The 20,381-nt window shown below is 55.4% G+C and overlaps 5 protein-coding genes across 5 annotated transcripts; 1 reads left to right on the top strand and 4 right to left on the bottom strand.

The window, feature by feature from the left end:
- Window positions 1-159: 159 nt before the first annotated feature.
- BDZ83DRAFT_748582 (uncharacterized protein) lies at window positions 160-1,367 on the bottom strand (the record flags this gene model as incomplete). Its single annotated transcript, XM_060513635.1, has 4 exons — window positions 160-222; window positions 279-365; window positions 436-849; window positions 1,089-1,367. The coding sequence occupies 4 exons, from the start codon at window positions 1,365-1,367 to the stop codon at window positions 160-162; spliced, it is 843 nt and encodes a 280-aa protein (XP_060369186.1).
- Window positions 1,368-2,901: 1,534 nt separating this feature from the next.
- On the bottom strand, window positions 2,902-3,719 carry BDZ83DRAFT_68529 (uncharacterized protein). Its single transcript, XM_060511249.1, has one exon. It carries the CDS (start codon window positions 3,615-3,617, stop codon window positions 3,198-3,200), a length of 420 nt encoding a protein of 139 aa, XP_060369187.1. The 5' UTR covers window positions 3,618-3,719; the 3' UTR covers window positions 2,902-3,197.
- Window positions 3,720-7,440: 3,721 nt separating this feature from the next.
- BDZ83DRAFT_569181 (methyltransferase-domain-containing protein) lies at window positions 7,441-9,042 on the bottom strand (the record flags this gene model as incomplete). Its single annotated transcript, XM_060504160.1, has 2 exons — window positions 7,441-8,484; window positions 8,563-9,042. 2 exons carry the CDS (start codon window positions 9,040-9,042, stop codon window positions 7,441-7,443), a joined length of 1,524 nt encoding a protein of 507 aa, XP_060369188.1.
- Window positions 9,043-14,755: 5,713 nt separating this feature from the next.
- On the top strand, window positions 14,756-18,734 carry BDZ83DRAFT_68875 (uncharacterized protein). Its single transcript, XM_060511288.1, has 6 exons — window positions 14,756-15,303; window positions 15,420-16,394; window positions 16,451-17,057; window positions 17,115-17,177; window positions 17,233-18,187; window positions 18,304-18,734. Exons 1-6 carry the CDS (start codon window positions 15,153-15,155, stop codon window positions 18,646-18,648), a joined length of 3,096 nt encoding a protein of 1,031 aa, XP_060369189.1. The 5' UTR covers window positions 14,756-15,152; the 3' UTR covers window positions 18,649-18,734.
- Window positions 18,735-19,081: 347 nt separating this feature from the next.
- BDZ83DRAFT_748586 (proteasome A-type and B-type) lies at window positions 19,082-20,006 on the bottom strand (the record flags this gene model as incomplete). The annotated part of the gene is made up of 3 exons (XM_060513636.1): window positions 19,082-19,255; window positions 19,355-19,893; window positions 19,982-20,006. 3 exons carry the CDS (start codon window positions 20,004-20,006, stop codon window positions 19,082-19,084), a joined length of 738 nt encoding a protein of 245 aa, XP_060369190.1.
- Between the last annotated feature and the right edge of the window lie 375 nt (window positions 20,007-20,381).

Here is a 20,381-nt window from a genome sequence, read left to right on the forward strand (position 1 = left end):
CTCAGTATGGCACTCCCAGTTCCTCCCGGTTTGTTCGTCTGGAAACAATTAGGAGCGTACTTGTCCTGTCTAGAGCTCGGATAGTCATGACTCATAAGACAGGACTGCAAAAAAAGATGACGAGAAAGTCCCGCAATGACCTCAGTGACCACGGCGGCACTACTCAGCGAACGCCTTAAGAGCATCGGGACCCTTCTTGGGCGGGCCGGAGAGTTCAATGACCTGATGTCATGTTAGTCATTCCGCCTGAATGGATGATAGACAGCAAGAGGTTTTACCATGTCATTCCAGCCGCCACCAGCGAAAGACGCCTTGCTGGGACCAACGCGTTTGAAGCCGAAGCGCTGGTAGTAGCTAACCAACCACTGCCGATTCATCAGTGTCTTGCGAATATTTAAAGAGTAAGGATCACTCAGTGAGCTAGAAGAAGCTTACGTCCTTGCAGATGAGCGCCACGCGATCCGCAACGCCAGAGTTGTTGATCTGCTGCAGGTACGACTTCATGAGAAGCTTGCCGAGACCCAAGCCCTGGACCTTGGGGTCGATGGCAAAGGAGTGCAGACACAGCGTGCGACCCATGATCTTGTGACCGACATCCGTGCTCTTGGCCGACTTTTGATCGCGCCAGTTGTCCGGGTAGGCCATGTCGTCATCGCTAACGACAGGGCCGTCGCCGAGGGTCGCGACGGCGTGGCCGAGGAGGACCAGCTTGGCTCCGTTGGCGCGACCTGTCTCGACGGGGCTAGCGACGGTCAAGGTCGAGAGAGGGAAAGCCTCGGCCTCAGCCGGGACGACGCTGCAGAAGAGACCTGTGGATATGTCTGAGCAGGTCGCGAGGCGATACATGAACTGCGATGAGGTGTGTAAGCTTTGCGTGAATCATGATACGAGGTGACCTGGCCATGAGATGGCACGCGAGTATCCGCCCTTCAACGGTGGGAACTCGCAGAGCTCTCATTCTCATGTATGAGCCGAGTTCTTCTTAGTTCAGGCTCGGCAGAACCCTGAGACTCGATGGCACAAGGAAATGAGAATGGGAAAAAGGACGAAGGTGACGTGGGAAGAAAGATAGGGACAAATCGGCTCACCTTGACGCGGGTAGCGCGATGACTCGGATCGGTGAACGCAGCGTCCTCGAGGGCGACGCAAGACTCAAGGTTTGACTCGGTCAGAGGCAAAACCAAAGGGCTCCATTTGAAAGGAACGATATGCTGGATCGTCCGGCGCTGCGTCTGCTGCTTCTTCTTCAGCTCGGACTGGGACATCTGGGTCTCGATATACTCGTCGTCGGCATCGTCAGAACTGTCGATGGCGCAGTCGGATGCCTCCTCAAGCTTGGTGACCGGGGAATCTTTCTCGTCAGGCATGATGACGAAAGATCGTGCAATCGTGTATGCCGCGTTAGGTAGAGAACGCGGAAATGGAAGAGAGGTTTGAGGAAAAGGGGGAGGATACGTCAGGAGAACGTATGAGAATTTGTAGAGAGCTGGGCAGAGTTGGGGGGGGAGGGGAGGAAGAAGTTGGAAGTGGGAAGGGTTGTTGGTGACACAGAGAGAAGAAGCGAGGCAATGGAATCAGCCCGAGAGCGGCTTGTTGGGTCAAACTACCCCCGTCAGCTGGCAGGCAGAGAGACTAAAGGTTTCAAACAAGGCAGGAAGACACTTCAGGATAACAACCAGAAGAGGCGGGTGCTGTTGGTAACTGGGAGTGATGGTTGAAGGGGTTGATTGGGCGATTGCACAGGTAGCTCCGGAGGGGCATCGGGGAGCTGCCGGCCGTTGAACTCGGCGCTGTCGTTGCAGAGCGGGGCCTGACGGGGCTGTGAGTCAAGTAATGCCCGGCCGGTGTGTGCCGACAGGCAAGGCCGAGTAAACACCTTAGCTCGGTGCAGTGGGTGTCGGAACGGAGGAGGGAAGACGTCTCAGAAAGGCTAAGGTCAGATCGGGTGGTCCACGGCGGAGAGGGGACAAAGCATTGGGACAAGTCAAGTGAACCTGAGCCGTGAAGGCGATAACGGGATTGCAAAAAGAGGAGTAACCTGGCTGCAGACCAAACAGAAAGGTATGGAGTTGGTAGAAAATGGGATTGGTATTGCAGCAGCCAAGGAGGGAACTGGCGGGAATTGGAGTTCAGTGACTTGCCATGGACCAAGGCAGAGCAACACCCTCCATCATTGGACACTCTATGTGAGGTGTGGTTGTGGTTATGAGGTGTTTGTCGCGTGACTGGTCTACCCGCAGTGGCACAGTTGTGGCCTGTTCAGCCCATGGGTATTTCTAGGCGACGCTGGAATCGTTGCCCGGCTCCATCTTATTTCCCACTCTTCCCAGAAATCTTCCCCAAGTTGTGGCATTGGTGAAAGAGACATGACACTGTTCATGTAGCATCCCAGCCTTGCGATGTGGAAAATTGCGGAAAAGTTCTTCTTTGTAGGGCATGACGGGTAATAATGGGTACTGTTGCTTTCTTTCGATCCAGGCCATCGCCCAAGGACAGGGTAGAACCGAAAAGAGATGCTTGAATGGCTTGCACATAGGGCAAGGTTGGTTGGGATCAAGGGAAGAGAGAGTGAGAGAGAGAAAGTGACCTGACTTGTACTCAATTCCCCACAGTAAGCCAACTTCAACATCACTCCATGCTCCGATACTGCTATTCAGATCAGTCTTGCCCACGCCCCTCAGGGTTCAACCACAGAGTTCTTGAGTCTGTAAACTCAGGGTCGCATCATGATTTTTCCGGGGTTTCGGCGTTGAAAAATTTGGTCTTTGGCAGACTGAGGAATGCGCTGTTTGCTTTCAGACCGCTAATTGCTGGTCCGTCCCGTCAGATTGAGGCTGTTTTTGGCCAATGCGGCCGATAGAAACCGAACAAGATCTAGGCACTGTCAGCGACTGCAACGACAAAGTTTGAAAAGAGGAGTTGCGATACAATGTAGATTCAGACTTTTGGTTTCGCGTGGGTGGGCGAGGGACTTACCTTAGTTGGGTCTTGGCCGGCATGCTTGTTGCTCCTTTCCCCTGACTCCGCCTGCTGCGGTGTGCCTCACACTTGTATGGCACACCAACCCAGCCGCCATCGAATTGTATAGAATTTACGCAGACCTACGGAGTACTCAAGAGTCAAAAGCGATGGATATTGCCTTGAAGAGTGAAATAACTGCAGCAACACCATACTGTGCAGGCAAGAAGACCCTGAGCCTATCGATCTGCATAGGCCTTGGCTTTCGTCTGGATCTTGACCGATAAGACAGCTGCAACCCGGAGGCCGAAGCAAGCAGACGAAAAACTTTTCGCTGTGGCATGTTGACAGCTGCAGGTATTCACCGAAATGGACATAACTGCAGTATCGACTTCGAGAATCTTTCCGGGTCGGCGATCCAGAGTTGCATTGCCCCGCCGCAATGCAGCATATGCAGCAGGCTCAATGAGGTCTAGGAAGGGCCCTGAGGCACTTTTTGGGCTTTCCCACCATGTCAGATGGGCGAAGGCCGAAGGCGTTCTGACTTGTAAGTTATGACTCAACCCGCTTGGGCTGTGGTCATGGACCTTCCTAATGAATCGGCGTGGGTTGCAGAGGCTGAGAGCGCATACTGCATCAAGTACGAAGACGCGGAGCATTGCAACTGAACAGCGTCGAGAACCCGGAATGCGGCCACCACCGGAAGCCGGATCCGACCGACTTCAAGGCCGGCATCCGAGCTGACTGCAGTTCCGACCCTCCAGCGGAGCGAAGTTGGCACGCCGATCTCTGCTCGCCTTCGAGACGTCGCATGCGAGATATTGGTGGGAGCAACGGCAGCTTGGAAACATGATCCCGTGCCGTCAGATCATGAACATTCCGTTCAGGGCAAAATGCCCGGTCCTTTGCAGTCGCCATCTAAACGAGATATGCAATGTCATTGACTCGAAGCAGACCTGCGAGCCTGCTCTCCGAGCGGAGCGTGAGTAGCGAGGTCGCAGGCTGGTAGATAGATGCTGGGACCTCTTCAGCATGGGGTGATGAAGAAGAAGCTGGACAGGATGTCTCTTCTTCACGCCGCGTCCATCGTCGGCCATCCGGGCAGGTCATGATAGACGTTCTTCGTCATGACCAAAGGCATAAGACGGACGCAGGTTCCAAGCGAGGAAGCAGGGTGCTTTTCTGCCTCGAGCAGCAGCAAGTTGAAGTGCTCGTAGGCTTGTCATCATCGCACAGAAACCCACGGGCGGAGGTGGCAGGAGATGTCGCTGCTAGACATCGATTGGCGGCACATCCTGAGGATCTATGACATGTCAGTTTGGCACAGGAAAAGAAAGAGATGCAAGTGCAGAAAAAGTAGAAACAAGAGGGGATTCTCAGCTCTTGTACCTGCTCCAGAAGCAAGTACACGAGCAGATTGCAAGGGTTGTTGAGGTCGCTTGCTTGGCTCGCGCAGCTGCCGCAGGTATAGGTCAAGTACTTGGTTGCGCCATCCTCCACCTGGTTTGGTGTCAAAGATACTTTGAAGACACTTGATGGCTTAGTCAACGATTAGCTCGTGGGGCTGATATGCCGTAGGGGAACCTGCCCGTGCTGCTGTGACCTCAGCAACCTTGGAACTGGGAAGCTCAAGTCATCAATGGCCTCCTTGCCGCAGGCTAGGCAAGTCGATGCCTTGCGAGGCAGAGATTGACGCGCGAAAATACCCAGATTGAAGAAAAAAAAAACAAAGCATGCGTCTGTCTGTCTGGCTGGCAGGAAACACACCGTCGGAGTCTCTGTAAGTTAAGCTAGGGTAAGCGGAGAAGTTCCCGAAGCCTTCCATGAGCTTCTGTTCGCCATCTCGTTCCGTGGCCAGTGCTTTCCCTCCCGTCTCTTTGGAGTACCTTAGCTGCTTAGGTACCAGTGCGGATAGGTAAGGTATTCGTGCCTTGGGAGCACACAGGTTTGCTTTTCACAGTGTTTGTATTCCGGTCGCCCCATTCTACCTTGCCTTGCCTTACCTTACCTTACACTAGCATACTCCTTACGCAGTAGGTAGCTAAGTCCGCAGTACGGAAACATTCCCCGTCCTGGTTCCCCGTCGACCCCATCTTGAGCCACTGCAAACGGGGAAACGTACTGTGTAAGGTAGGGGTCTCGTCACTGCACCCACCTTCCTTACGAAACACTCAAAAAGGTACCCCAAGTACCTGAGCCGAGCTCTACCTTGCCTTTACCTTCCGCTACCTCCCCCGGCTCCCTTTCACTTTACCTTGAGATCCTGTCTTTGAGACCAAGTGTCTCTCAACTCATCAGATACCACCTGTCCAATCGTTCACCACCGCTACAAGGCTGCGGAATCACGTCGAAACTTTTCCCGGAGCTCTGCTTCATCCCACCGTCCATCCAGCAGCTCTTTACTTTCCGGATGAGACGTCACTGTTGTGTTGCCTGAATTTCGGTCCCTCCAACACCCCTCCTCCGCACCTAGCTCCGTGCTGAGGGTAACTTCAACTTCGCTTTCGCAACAGTGAAACCCGGCGATTTCCCTCGACCAGATCCGGCCTCTTGCCTTCTCGCCGCCAGTCCATTTCTTCCATCAACCGATCAAACCCGCGGCAAACAGTTCCTGCCTGTACGCCAGGAACAAAAACCCATCATGTATGCTTTGCCCCTTTGTCGGGACTTGACACGTTCTTTCTCCGCTGACTCTTCTTCCCTCTGACAGGCGCATTACACTGAGCATAACGAACCCCGAGGTCGAGGACCAGGACCTTCTCACCCTCGAGATCTTTCCCGATATGCCCATGTCCACACTCCGCGAAGCCATCCAAGCCGAGACCAACATCGCACCCACCTCCCAACACCTCTACCACAACGGTCGCTTGATCCAAGATGACACTCAGACGATGGAACAGTTGCAGATTGCCGACGGCGAGATGTTGGCGCTACACGTGAGGGACATGCAAGGAAGCACTGGCTTGCCGGACCAGGGCAGAAGGGCACCGCAGCAGCGCCGGCGACCAGGAGGGCAAGACCCAGAGCTCATTCGCCTCCAGATCCTAGGCGATCCAAACTTACGTGCCGAAGCCACCCGCCAGCAGCCCCAGCTCGCCGCCGTTCTCGATGATCCCCAGAGATTTGCCCAACTTTTCAACCAGAGCTACGACCGTGAGCAGCGGGACCGCGAAGAGCGGCAGAGGCAGATTGCCCGTCTGAACGAGGACCCCTTTGACATCGAGGCTCAGCAGAAGATTGAAGAGATGATTCGTCAAGAGAGAGTTATGGAAAACCTCCAAAACGCCATGGAGCACAACCCTGAAGGTATGGCAGAGAACCCAGGCACCACAAGTGCATACCTAGAGGCTAACTTTACACAGTATTCGGACGAGTGCACATGCTGTATGTCGACGTCGAGGTGAACGGCCACAGAGTAAAGGCGTTGGTCGATTCTGGAGCACAGGCAACCATCATGTCCCCCTCATGTGCCGAAGCCTGCGGTATCATGAGACTTGTTGATAAGCGGTTTGCGGGTGTGGCTCGTGGTGTAGGCACAGCCAACATCATCGGACGCGTGCACTCTGCCCAGATCAAGGTCGGCACCATGTTCCTGCCTTGCAGTTTCACCGTCATGGAGGGCAAGCAGGTCGAGCTTCTCCTTGGCCTCGACATGCTTAAGCGCTACCAAGCCAGCATTGACTTGGCCAAGGACAAGCTGATCATTCAGGGCGAGGAGGTGTCGTTCTTGGGCGAAGCGGAAATTCCCAAGGAGAGCGAGGAGGCTCTGGAGGAAGAACCCAGATTGCCTGGCCCAGCTGGAACGACCATCGGTCAGCGTTCAGGTGTGGTCAGTGGTCCCGAAGGCGCTGCTGCCGCCGCGCCGACGCAGCAAACCCTTCCACAAGGTCGGCCAGCACCTCAGCAGCAGCAGCAGCCAGCGGCGCCAACTTTCCCGGAAGAGCATATCAACCAGCTCATGGCTCTGGGTTTCCCTCGTGAAGCCGCGATCAATGCTTTGCAAGCTACAGGTGGCAATGTCGAGTTCGCAGCCGGTCTCTTATTCGGGGCATAGACTGGATTAAGGGGCGTATCGGAAATTCTTTGGTTGAAATGGACCTGCATGGTCGGACAGCAAAGGTATGGGACAATCTCGGGCTGGACAGGTGGGATGAATTGGAGTCGTCGTATCATGCATGCGCAGCTCGACATGGTATGCGTTTATAGCGGTTTGATAGACACACTCGGCACTTTTGAATTTCAAGTAATGCCAACTAAAGCTTTGAGACTCGCCCATGCTTTGTGTAAACGACGACGCTCAACGGCATCCGCTATGATACCCTACACGGTGATCGCAGTACACCCAGCTTCATTCAAACAAGTCCGATTGCAGTTCCGACATATAGGCATTTTTATTTTGACAAACGTGATGTTACCCCCCAAATAAAGACAACTTTTGTATGTACCAAAACCCTGACAAGAACAATATACAACCGGTCACCTCTACCGGATCTTGTACACACACGGCTTCAGGATACCCGTCTCATCAACCTTGTCCTCCTCCGTCTCCCACACAAACCTCTTTTGCTTCTTCTCCTTGTCGACATAGCCGGCCGCCTTGGCCGCGGCAAGACCCTTGCCCTTGGTGGGCACGGCGCCCTTGATGAAGTGCATCTTGACAAACATCTTGTTGGACAGGTCCACCGCACCCTTGTTGCCCTCGCCCTGGCCCGCCAAGACGAAGCCGCGCTTCCGCAGCGCCTCGACAAAGGCGGAGACGTCCGTCTCGCCGCGCTTGTCCTCGTGGCCGTCGACCTCGACGGCGAGAGCCGTGCGATCCTCCTCCGTCTCCTCGGGTTCTTTGGTTTTCTTTCCTGCGGCGGCCGCTGCCTTTTTGCGGTTGCCGACGCTGTGCGAGACGACGGCATTTTTGCGGTGCACGGGGCCGAAGCGGGACTTGATCTCGGCGATCCAGAGCTCGCCCTTCCAGTGGAGGATGCGGTAGGCCTCCTCGATGAAGTCGAGCCAGTTCGTGCCCATGAGGGCGAGGCAGAAGATGGCGATGTCGACCGAGTCGTTTTCGAGGGGCAGGTTGGCGATGTCGGCCTTTGTGACGTGTTTCGCGGGGGAGTGGAGATCGTAGCTCATGATCTTGAGCTTGAGCTTCTTGGATTCGGGCTCGAGAGTCGAGGCGAGGCGGGCGTCGCCGCAGCCCAGGTCAGCGACGTAGCACGTCCCGTCGGTACGGGGCAGAGGTTGAGGGCCGTCGGGCTTCGATGGTGCGCCGCCGGGGCGTCCACCACCGCGAGCGTTGGGGAAGCGGGCTCTGGCGCGGAGCTTGATGTCGCGGATGTAGCCGTCGACGGGGTTGGAGGGCCAGACCTCGACCTGGCGGCGGAAGCCCTCGTGGTACTCGGAGAACATCTCGGGGGAGTCCTCGAAGAGCTGGTAGGCCTGGGCCGAGGGGCGGGTGTAGAGCGTCTCGTTGAGGTGGCGGAAGCGGGCCGAGACGAGCTTCTGGCGCATGGAGCGCTGGAGGGGGGTGAGCTTGGCCGCGGCGGGCGGGACGGGGGGTACGGAGGCGGCGATGGCGGCGGCGGCGTCCTTGTTCTTCTTCTTTTCGACCTTGTCTTGCTTGTCTGTCGAGGCTGTCTTGTGTGTCTTTGACGGTGTAGTCTCTGCTGCTGCTGCTGTGGCTGGTTCATTTTCGTTGTTGAACTTTTCTTTGCGCTGCTTCTTCTCCTTCTTGTCGGATTTGGGCGTCTCCTGCGTCTGTTCTCCTCCTTCGCTCTTCCTTTCCTTCTTCTCCTTCTTCTGCTTCTTGCTCGGCTTAGGCGTCTCGACCTCAGCCTCATCCGCATCGTCACCATCGTGATCAGCCTCAGCCGTAGCAGCAGGAGCATCCTCCCTCTTTTCTCCAAAGACGCGAGGGTTCACCAGGACGGAGTTAGCGCCCGATGTAGGCGCCTTCTTCTCCTTCTTCTCTTGCTTGTTGGCCCTCTTGCGCTTCTTGCTCTCGTTCTTGGCGGGGTTGCTGGCCTTCTTCACCTGGGTCTCGGTTTTGAGACCCTCGGCCGCGACGGACCATCCTGGGACGGCGAACATTTTTCAATTGCCAAGAGTGATGTTCTTCGAGATGTCCGGATTCTGTGAGCTTCTCGTCGTGCTTACGAATCTAACAGGATGTGGTCGGCGAATGAGTTTGTTGCTTGAAGCTCATGCGCATCTCATGGCTTACTCTCATGGCTTATCGACGTTGGAATTTTTTTTCTTTCCTTCCTTTCCCCAGAGGTCGCTTATCGTACCCCTGCGTTTTGATCGACGCCAGGATGGGCCGAGTTAGACTGGTGGACCGTGCATCCCGTCTCTGTTTCCTCTGCTTCCTCACAGTTGCATCCCGTCTTCAACTTCCTCACAACCTGCCCATTTCATCCAAACTTCGGACAAGATGTGTTCGAATCATTTCCTACAATGGAGAGGCCTTGGAGAGTGCTTTGTTCATTCTATCTCAATCCCTTGTCTAGTCCTATTGTCGCTCGACAACCTTGCTCTAGTTACCAACATGGTAGTCAGGCTTCAACGGTCGTCGCCACAGCGGAATAATCATTAGAGTCGATCCAACGGCGCTGGCTGATATTACTAGGCCTTATTCTTGTCAATCTGAAAGACCCGCAAACGCGGCATTTTGCGCAGCCCGGCGTGCCGGCGTATTGTTCATGTCGACCCGAAGGAACTACAGCCAGTCGATTACGGAATACGCTATTGGCGAGCTAGGCCGCTGATGAGCTCGACCTAAGCCCAACACACTGGAAACCCCTGGAAGTGTTTCTACACTTTGCAGCTGGCCGAGTGGGTGATGGCCTGATTTGGGGACTGGAGAGTTCAGGCTGGTCTTCAGGACAACGAGTCCGCGTTTACATTTCATGCCAACACGAGCTGGGGGCCTCGTCTGACTTGGGGTTCTGGGCAGCGCTGCCGGGGCCATACTGACTATTAATCAAGCTGCATACTGTTGCGGCTGCAACAAGCTCCAAAGCTGCGCTGATTGGAACAATAGAAGAAAAAGGCAAGTATATCGGACCGGCGATTTATCAACTGCACGTAGCCTTCATCGACGTCAACGAGAAACGGTCTACAAATTGTCACCGAGAGGCGCTGCAAGACAATCTAATCACTTCAGACGGCTTTCACTCCCGGATCCGGCCGCATGCAACTCAGAAGACGAAAACGACGTGCCCGGAGTTATGAGCCTATGAGGCTACCCCACCTTGTTGGGTCTTTTGGCGCAGGTTTACGACACCTCCGAGTTGCGGACGGAGTATGATCCAAGACATCAGCCATTGGTCGCATGCTCTACAAGTTCGTCTTGCTGAAACGGAATGTACTTTACGGTTCTCGATTCCCACGTCAGACGTCAGCAACCCTCATCATCATAGGGCTTTTCGCACTATCATGCCAAGACGTTTTCGCGAGGCGCTCCTCGACACAGCCAGATCTGCCTGTCTGTCAAGTGACTCCTGTGTAGATGCATACGTGTAGGAATACCACCTGCCAAAATATCCCTGGGATCCCCACCGACCAACTCCTGTGCCCGAAGGAGGAAGGCCACGACACTTGGACCCCGACTGGTATGCGGTCAATTAACCAGTTTCTCGGCATGGGCCGGTTCAACACAGAAGCCCCGATCTTTGGCCCGAAAACATGGGTACGGCGTATTGCCCGGCTCAACGGAAGGTTGTTGATGGACGCTTTGCTACATTCGGCGTAGAAGAGAGACGACGAGGTGGGGAGGAAACGGTGTGGCAGGTCAAGGTACCTTACCTGTTCGAGTACAGAGACCCGTCTTTCAGATTACTCTCTTCTCAAGAACCCAAGTGGAGATTTCTAAAAGACTCTATTCCCAGCATCGAGCTTCGAGAGAAATAGTCGAATGGTACCGCTGGCTTCATAGATAGCTGCCTCCGACGCAAGTCCCGCGTTGACGAGGCGCATGTCTGGAAGACTATCTGGACCATCGACAAGAGGGGCGTCCAGCGAAGGACCGACTCCAAGGTCCCATACAACCCGCGAATCCAACGCTCGAAAGTAACCCAGGGATGTACTTCAGGAGGGCCGGAATCTGTTTTCCCTACGGCCATGAGCCGGACTCTGCGGCTGCGAGAAGGCAGAGTGCATATCTGACTTGCAGTTACCGTTGTTGCAGGCTTCGACCGAGATCAGATAGAGTAAACAAACGTCTGGGGCAATCTGCCAAGGTGCGGTGTTTCCTGCGCGTATCGAAGGGCACCGGGAGTGTACCAGGCGATCGACGATATAGGGAGCTGGATGTGACCGGTTCGTTCAAGAGAGCACAGGCAAAGGTGGCTCGCGGTGATCAACACGCCTCCTTTCGTTCAACAATGCGCGACGTTTGTGTTGCACCGTATGCCAGTCAACGATGCTGCGACCAGTGATCGGTCACACCATCCAGCAGGTCGGAAACGCGACGATTGGCCCCAGCTTGGATCTTGGATGTATTGGAAAGCGTTCTCAGACGGGGGAATGTTGCCGGAATCCTTCAGTAACACATCGTTTCCGGCGTCTTGTTCTCCCGCCCAGTGCGTGCCGGCGAAATGCTCGCACCCAGCAGATATGGACCCTGACATTGCTTAGATGATGAGCACCTAGTCGAGCAGGGAACGTGACATTCGCCCGAGTACTAGGTCCATTCTTCTGCCACGCGTGCCATTGTTCACAACGCTTGCGCAGGGCGATATGGAGTATCAGATCATGCCCCTCCATTCGCAAGAAGAAAACGAGACGGCTTCTATACAAACCCCGGCCTTGCAGGAAGTTGGAAAGGAAAAAAAAAAAAACCTTAGTTTCCCGCTCGGCACATGGTAATTCGGCTCAAAGCCAGTGGATCCATCCCGCCTGGACTGAGACGCCACCGGTGCGTTGCCTTTGGCGGCGACCGAGAACCTGTCAAGATGCCTCTCGAACAACGACTGCCCTCAACAGTGGTCCAGACCTGGCTGAGGGCCGACTTCAGACCTACGGACGGACAGTTTTGTGGTTTTCAACGTTGACGGGCCCTCAGGAAGACCGATCCCGAGCCGAAGACCTTGCGCAAGGCCTCAAGGAATTCCGCATGCCATGTCGACCGTCTTTTTCTCCCCACCAGATTACCGCTTGGTCATTGCTTACCTCAGGGCAGAGGATTGGTGAGGGGCAGAAGGCTGGCAGGCTGGGCAACCCTGTCGGGAAGTGAGTCCAGACCACTCAAACCTCGGACGAAAATCAGATTCGGCATCTACATCTCTTGCCCCCATGTCGTCTGCGAGAAGACTGTGACTTCAGGCGGGCTGTCTTGATCGGACGGCATGTCACGTTGATACCTAGTCACGCAGCCCAATGGTTCATGCCGTCTACGGAGTATCCGTCCTGCCAGTGTCCACAGACTCCGTACCTACGGTCCTACGGATTGCCCTGGGCACGCCTTGTCGACCTTGGCCTGACACCCGGGAATGCGAGGACAAAGTTTGTTGGATGAGGCCGTTGGAATTTTCAGCTTGGCGGCTCCCCTACACTACTCAATTTCAAGCTCTTACGGCTCCCAATCTCCGTGCGCAATTACAGCTGTACAGTTTAGCTCATCGGAATAGATGGCTTGTCACCCAGGGGAAAAAGAAAGCCACGCGAGGCACGAGGAGGCTCGGTGCCGTGGCCCGTGGGTGCCTTCAATACCTCGCGGAATTCCACGCAGGTCTTGGCTCCCCGAGTTTCCTCTACTTTTCTCACTCATTCAGCCTCAGCACACCCACTCACCTCGACTGAATTCGGCCGCTGGAGATCATCAGTCAGAACCTTCTTGTGCCAAGGATGTTGGTACTTGGTTTCTATGGAGTTCTGGCCTACCGGCACCTACACTACCGACAGACGACAACTGTGTGTGTAGGCTGACTGCCTGAGCGACGGAGGCACGTTAGCTGGCCTTACCTTAATTAGTGCCGCGCGCTATATCCACCGATGGGCTGTCATCCGGGACGTGACAGACCCCTGGGCCCTGCCGCCCTGGAAGAAAGGAGGAGGTGGCCGTATTTCGTACACCACAAAATACGTCGCCGTCGCTGCCCGCCGCCCCTCGGCCCCTCTCTCAGCGGTAACCGAGAGACCCTAAGGCCTAAGCGGCCTAAACCTGGGCGGGCCCAGCAGCAGTGCAGCAGCGCATCACCCTAGCGCGGAACCTTGGTCAGAATCATGACGGCGGGGAGCTTCGAAGCTAGACCATCTTGACTGCTACCACCCTGCGCCCCCTTCCGATGTGGCAGTTTGATGCCCTCCTGACGCCACGGGGAGAATGGAAATGGGAAAGAAGCAAGCAATCTTTTCCTGCGGCTGGTTGCCCTGCCCGAGGACAAGGTATCCATTCCGTACGAGGTACAGATGCTCTGTGCTGAGATGTTCACCTTGCAGGTTATTGTCCAGTTCGGTGCCAGTGTCTTAGCACCAGCAACAGGGGATATCCAGTACCAGATGGAACCTGACCTTGAACAAGAGAACCAAAGACCAAGCCCAGCCAGCGGGAAGAGGTGGGTGTGCTGCGCTGTGTTGCAATGCTGTGCGGCGTCCGCAAGCCACCGTAATGTTTCCTCCCTTCCCGTCGTCTTGCCGCACCACCAACATGATCCACGAATAACTCAAGGGTACCCCCGTCCCCGTCATTGCTGTGGCTGGCTCACTAGCTGCGCCTTTCTTCTCTTGTGCTCCCCCCTCGAATAGTACACCCAAGTCCCGGGAGCGATCCCATACAAACTGTTGGTGCGTTTTTTCTCTCTCTCTCTCTATCTCTCTAATGTTTCTCTCTCGTCACAATAGCAGCAGGAGAGACATTGGCGGCTTCCATGACCCCCCTGTCCCCCGCGCCTACCAGAGAAAGGCACAGAGTCAGAGAGAGAGAGAGAGAGAGAGAGAGAGAGAGAGAGAGAGAGAGAGAGAGAGAGAGAGAGAGAGAGAGAGAGAGAGAGAGAGAGGAAGAGAATGAGAGGAAGAGAATGAGAGAGCGAGCGAGGCAACTCAGGAGCAGGAGACACACGATAGAGACGAGACGCACATACTCTTATCTTGTTCTCCATTCTCGCCCTAGCGGTCAGCGCTCTAGAGGTAGTTCTGTACCTCTCTTGATGCACCTAGGTAAGGTACCTTGCCTTACGGAGTACTCGCCAGTCACGACAATAAGGCACACTAAGGTACGGATACTGAACCATGACTGCTTCCTAGGTGCCGGCTTCCATCCTCGTCGTCCTTTTATCAACCCCGGTCATCCCGGCCTCCTCTTAGTCCAAAGAGAAGGTACTTGCTGCTTGGCGGCTCCCCCGTTGTTTGTGGTCCATCTGTTCTCCCCACGCTGGTCTTCTCTAGTCTCGAATCAGATACCCTAACTCAAGGCACAATACATTGCCTTGGGACCTCTACTTCTTCCTTGGTCTATCCTTCCCTGTCTAGGGTGGGCAAGTGCCTCCATCTCACTGTCTCTGTCCCTCTCACACACACTCTCTCTCTATGGATACCTAATCGTCGTTCCTCGTGTCGTGAGAAAGAGACGGATACTTTCTCCTCCTCCTCCTCTCTCACCTTCTCTTTCGCTCTCTCCCAACTGCTGCAGACATCCCTACCCTTCCTTTACCCCCCGTCCTACCCCACGAGACCATGCATCTTGTCTAACCCATGACAACCCATTCGCCGAAGACAAAGTAGCACCGGCCTGTTTCACTTCCTTCCACCATCTATGGCTGCTTAAAACTCATCTACATCCTTGGGACCCCATACCTGCGTCCTCTTGATTCTCTCCTTCGATCCGGGTGCCGCGCACAAGAAACGGGAACTATCCACAGTGTCTCGTTGCGCTGCCGCTAGACCATTCAACAACACACCAGAAGCTTGGTGGCTCAGAAGATTACTTGTAGTCTTTCACAAATTCGACAGCGGGTCAAGCCTCGGAACTTGGCTTGTCTCGTAACCATTCTTATTAGCTTCACGATACCTTCCTTAGACTACTACACGAATCTCAGAGAGGAACCCTCCCACTGGCAGGGACGAGACATTCGCAATATCACCGCGCCGCAGAATTACAGACTACTACCAGACAATGCAGTGTGTCGCCGTCAATATACTCATGGATTAAGAGCCGCGTCGCAAACTCCCATCTTATTCGTAGCGCATTAGCATCTACTAGGATGGATTCCGCCGAAGTGGTCATCGAGGACGACAAGTCACCGTCCAAGACCTTGGAGAACAACAACAATAACGACGACAATGAAAATGAAGACGCGAACCGCAAGAAAGAGAAAGCAAATGTGCGGAAAAGGACGAAAACCGGCTGTCTCAGTATGTTCCATGTGTTGAACCCCAACTCTGACCCTTAGCCTCCATCCACCTCTTTTCCTCCTGGCCTCCCCTACTCATATTTATACTTGGTCTCGACGTCTGACTTGACTCCCAAGCATGTCGCAAACGTCGCATAAAGTGCGATGAAGGGCGGCCCATCTGTAACAACTGCATCAAGTCCAAGAGGCACTGCGAAGGGTACAATCAGCGTGTCATTTTCAAAGAACCCATCGCCGGATTTAATATCAATGGCAGCTATGGTCCTATTGTTTATCCTCCCGAGGCACCGAACCAGTCATTCAACCAACTGCCCAACCCGCCACCCAAGTCCATCAATGGTCCTCCCCTGGCACCGATTGCGCCTAAGCCGCCGCAACATCTAGATTTCCAAGGCCAGCCGATGTTTCCCTTTGGTCAAGGCTTTTCCGGTCAGCCTCAACACCAGGCCCCTCCTCCTAGTGCCTTCGACTTCAACCAGTTCCCGCATGGCGAGCAACACATGCATTCAAGTTCTTCCATCATCTCACCAGCTAGTCAATTTCAGCCGCAATTTGGTGGTCAACAAAGCAACTTGGTCAGCCCCAACACAGACAGTGGCGCGTTTGTCCACAGTCCGACAGAACCATGGAGACAGCAGCCGCCGAGAGCTCAGGCGCGGGTGGAAGATATGGATGTGTATCCCAGCGCCAGTGCCGCCCCTCAGATGGATCACCCTGTGGAGGATGCAGAGTTCCAGTACCCATGCTCGGACGACGATGCCTCCATGCCCGACTCCGAGGACGCATTCGAAGATCTCATGGGCGAGGAGAGCGCGTACGGCCAACTAGTGCAAAGCCGGAACGACGGACCTTGGGATGGATTTGGAACTAAGATGAGGTCCTTCTCTGCCTTTGCTGACGAGACCATTCTCACATCGTACATACCTACACCCAACAATTCACCACTCAATGACGAGCGAACTGCTGCTTTGTTCTGGCACTTCATCAACGTCACGGGGCCAAGCATGTCGCTATACGAGCGACATCCTTTCGACCACTCAAAGTTGACAAACAACTTCTCCGTGCCTAAAGCAGGACACAACATCTGGACCTGTAAGATGATGGAACTCCGACTTTTGAGCTTCCCCCCTTGACTAACCTTTGACCAGACACATTTCCCATTATATCATTTACACATCCTGCCCTCCTGCAGGCAATGCTTGCATTGGGCGCCTTGCAGATCGCCAAGCTACAGCAGATACCGCCGACAGCGGCCATGAAGCATTATCACCTTGCCATCCGTAGGATCGCAAAGAATCTACGGAGCCCTAAGAGGAGAACGTCTCCAGCAACGCTGGCCGCCTCCCTCTTGCTTGGGTACTTTGAGGTTTGGAACTCGGATCACACAAAGTGGTGCAACCATCTCTTTGGCTCCAGGCTCTTGATTAGGGAGATCCCCTTTAGGCAAATGACAAAGAACATTCTGCCGCTGAAACAGGTCAGGAGGGCGCTGTTCCAAGAGAGCCAAAACCAGCCAATGGACCCTTTCTACATGGGCCACGACAACACGCACATGATGAGCCACGACCTTGATGATCTCGATCTCGGCTTCCTCAGCAAGCTTACTAACCAGCACGTCTCATACGAGGACGACGAGCCATCTCCACACTACTACACAGACCGCGATATCGAGCACTACGAACATCTAAGAGATTTGTACTGGTGGTACTGCAAGATGGATGTGTATCAAAGCATGTTGGGCGGAGGGAAACCTTTGTAAGTTTTGGAAAATCTGGATACTGATGCAGTCTGTTGGCTTACAAGCAAATACAGCATGGATTACCAGCACTGGACGCAATGTCCGCCACGAGCACCTATGGGCCGACTTGAGGCCATGTAAGTCTACCCATGGTCGCCATATGTGAGGTACGACTTGGCTGACAAATAGAAGATACGGGACGTACGACCATCTCATGCTGCTGCTCGGACGCCTGTGCAGCTTCGCATCTAAGGATCTGCCGAGAAAACGGAAATCCTTCAAGGGTTTTGGTCCTCCAGGAGGCCCCCCTGGCGGACGGCCTGGAGGACCGCCGCACGGGGGACCGCCGGATGGTGGACAACCACATGGAGGACCACCAGGTGCGGGTGGGCCACCGAGAGGTGGGCAAAGTTGGCCGCCGCCAGGGATGGGAGTGCCGCCGGGAATGGCAACGGGCATGCACGGAGGAGGGCCTCCCGGTGGGATGATGGGAGGGATGCCCGGTGGGACTCCCGGCGGGCCCCCGTTGGGTATGCCGCCGCCAAACATGATGGGAGGACCGCCGCCAGGAATGGGGCCGCCACCGGGAATGGGTCCCGGCGGTCCCGGCGGCTCGCCGCCCATGTTCCCGGGTATGCTCCCCAACCTCGGAAAAGTAACGCTGCCAATGGGCTTCAGCCCCCCGCGCGACGACTCCCCGCCACCGCCCGACGCCCGAGACGAAGACGACCTTGACTCGGACGCTGCCGCCGACGCTGCCATGCGCGAGTGGACCTCCCTTCGTGAGGCCTTTGAGATGCTCCGATCCCGCTTCGGCCCCGAATTCCAGCCCTTGGGCGCCGAGTATGCCGACCGCCGAGATTCACCCTTTGGTCCCACGCTGCAGTACCGCACCTTTTCAGTGGCGGGCATCTGGATGAATTACTACATGGGCCTCATCCACCTCTACCGCGCGCATCCCAAGATGCCGCCCGCCGCTATGATCGCCGCGGGAATACAGGCGCAGCACACGGCCAAGTTCGCCATGGAGATTGGTCGCATTGCGGCTGGGTTGACGGACGATTGTAGCAATGTGCTCGAGATTAGCACCCTCGTTGGCGCGGCGCTGATTGAGAGTTCGTTCTGTCTGTTCGTCAGTGCTATTCAAGTAAGAAGAAGCCCCTATCTTTGCCCCTTGTTTTGCCCACTTTCTCCCTCAAAGAAACACTCTTCGAATTCCCCTTTAACTTTCGTATGTATTACGCCTGCTAACACGGTCCACAGTACCAAAGCGACGCTCAACGCCACTGGATCGTCAGGCGCATGCACGATATTGCCCGCCTCACAGGCTGGCAGTCGGCGCGGCAGATCGCCGAGGGCTGCGAGTCCGGGTGGAAAAAGGCGGCGGCCATGGGCCGAGGTCCGCCGTACGCGCGCGACCCGAGCCTGCAGACTGTGGTGCCGCCGTCCGTGTGGTCGAACCCGCGGCGGATTGGCGCACGGATCGAGCAGCTCGATAGTGACGACACGGTGCTCGTCGTCGCCAAGTCGGAGAGGGCGTTTTATGCTCTCGGTCTGATTAGCGTGGAGGAGGAGATGGAGAGGTTGGTGATCAAGGATGAGGGATAAGAGGACGTCGACTCCCGACGGAACATAGCCAGTGTTCTGAGCGATCATAAGCGTTGATACAAGCGTGAGCACGAACGCATCCGCGTCAGCAGGTGGAGGCGCAACTTAGGTAACGTCTTGGAAAGACGTCACAGCCCTCAGTTTTATAGATACATTATGCCCATTCACAGCATCACACCAAAGATGAAATCCAAAGCACGAAGCCATCGTCACGTTGAGTACAATAGTGATACACTTTCGGAGGCGAAATTCGTCTAGACGTCAAGTTCCCAAGTTTCGTAATCGGGTGATTTCTGGGTCTCTCGCTTTCTCTCTTTTTCGCGCTCTCTACCTCTTCCCCCATTCAAGTGTATTCTTTCACTTTTTCCAGAGTCGCCGAGACCGAAAAAATTACACCCTAGATCCTCTTTCAAACACCACGGACCCCCTCCCTTTAGTTCGCAGGGAGTCTCTCCACCACAGCGGCCATCTCCTCATCCGTGTATATTCTGAAGCCCTTTTCCTTCGTTACGCTCGCGAGCTGGACGTTTTTCGAGTCGAGCTTCTCCTCCATAACCTGCTTGAGCGTCTTGAGCACCAATGTCTCGGCATCCGTAATTGACAGGGACTAATAGGGTGTGTTAGTGCTTGTTTGAGAGAGTCGGCGGGGCACCAAGTGAGAGAACAAACGTGTCAGCGCCTTGGGTTGGGGAGAGGAAAGACTCACCTTGTGGTACTCGTTCTGCAACTCAGCCTGCGCACCCTCGGAGCCGGAACCGATAGCCTTGGCGTCGTAGCGGTAAAAGGTGCCGCTGGGCTCGGCGTGGAAGAGCTGGGGCCCGTCCTCATCGTAGCCGGCGATGAGGAGGGCGACACCAAAGGGGCGGGACATGATGGTCTCCTCGCCTTCGGCGCCCTCGCCGAAGCGGAGGGCGAGGTCGCAGATGGCCTGGGTGCACGACTCGACGCGGAGGGGCTCGTTGTAGTTGAAGGAGTGGGACTGGGACTCGACGCGGGCGTGCTCGACCATGGAGCGGGCGTCGGCCTGGAGGCCGGACATTGCGCAGCCAATGTGGCGGTCAATCTCGACAATCTTTTCGACGGACGAGGTCTCGAGCAGGGTCGAGGTGACGCGCTTCTCGACGCCGAGGACGACGCCCTCTGCGGTAGCGACGCCGATGGCCGTGGAGCCGAGCTTGATTGCCTCGAGGGAGTATTCGACTTGGAAGAGGCGGCCCTCTGGGGAGAAGGTGTTGATTCCTCGGTCTGTTGGATTGGAGGGGATATGTTAGACAAGAGAGCTCTCTGGCGAGGGGGAGGAGAAGCTGGGGTTGCTTAGTTTGAGGTGCTTTACCGTATTCAGATCTTGCCATAAACATCTTGGCGGTGTTATGTGTGTGTTGATCCTAGAAGGAAATGAGGGGTATTCGGGTCGGTAGGGTCAATGGATTGGACGTCGTCGGGGTTGAGGTCGTCGTGGTTCGGGGATTGCGTGGATGGGGGTGGTTTGGATTGAGGTGTGGATGAATGGAGGGGGAGCTTGGAGGAAGGTCCAGGTAACAAACGGTGACGGTGGAAGGCTGAGATGGCAGGCGTGGTTAGGCATGCACCTGGCCTACGCAGCCGCACCTCACTACCTAGGTAAGCTTCCAGTGGCCAGGTTCCCTTTGGGGGGCGCACGGGGGTGTGGCCCAGCACCTCAGCAATTGGAGCGGGCCCCGGGCCCCCTGTTCTCTGGCTTGAAGCTCCATGAT

This window comes from Colletotrichum acutatum (assembly GCF_030867785.1).
Source record: "Colletotrichum acutatum strain CBS 112980 chromosome Unknown BDZ83scaffold_13, whole genome shotgun sequence".
In the NCBI taxonomy this organism is placed as follows: domain Eukaryota; kingdom Fungi; phylum Ascomycota; class Sordariomycetes; order Glomerellales; family Glomerellaceae; genus Colletotrichum; species Colletotrichum acutatum.

Excerpts from the sequence above, each read along its gene's own strand:
- BDZ83DRAFT_68529 (XM_060511249.1), bottom strand. The coding sequence starts at position 3,617 with ATGCTCCGCGTCTTCGTACTTGATGCAGTATGCGCTCTCAGCCTCTGC.
- BDZ83DRAFT_68875 (XM_060511288.1), top strand. The coding sequence starts at position 15,153 with ATGGATTCCGCCGAAGTGGTCATCGAGGACGACAAGTCACCGTCCAAG. Across the intron at positions 16,395-16,450 it reads AGGACACAACATCTGGACCT|ACACATTTCCCATTATATCA; the intron begins GTAAGATGATGG and ends ACCTTTGACCAG. Across the intron at positions 17,178-17,232 it reads ATGGGCCGACTTGAGGCCAT|ATACGGGACGTACGACCATC; the intron begins GTAAGTCTACCC and ends GACAAATAGAAG.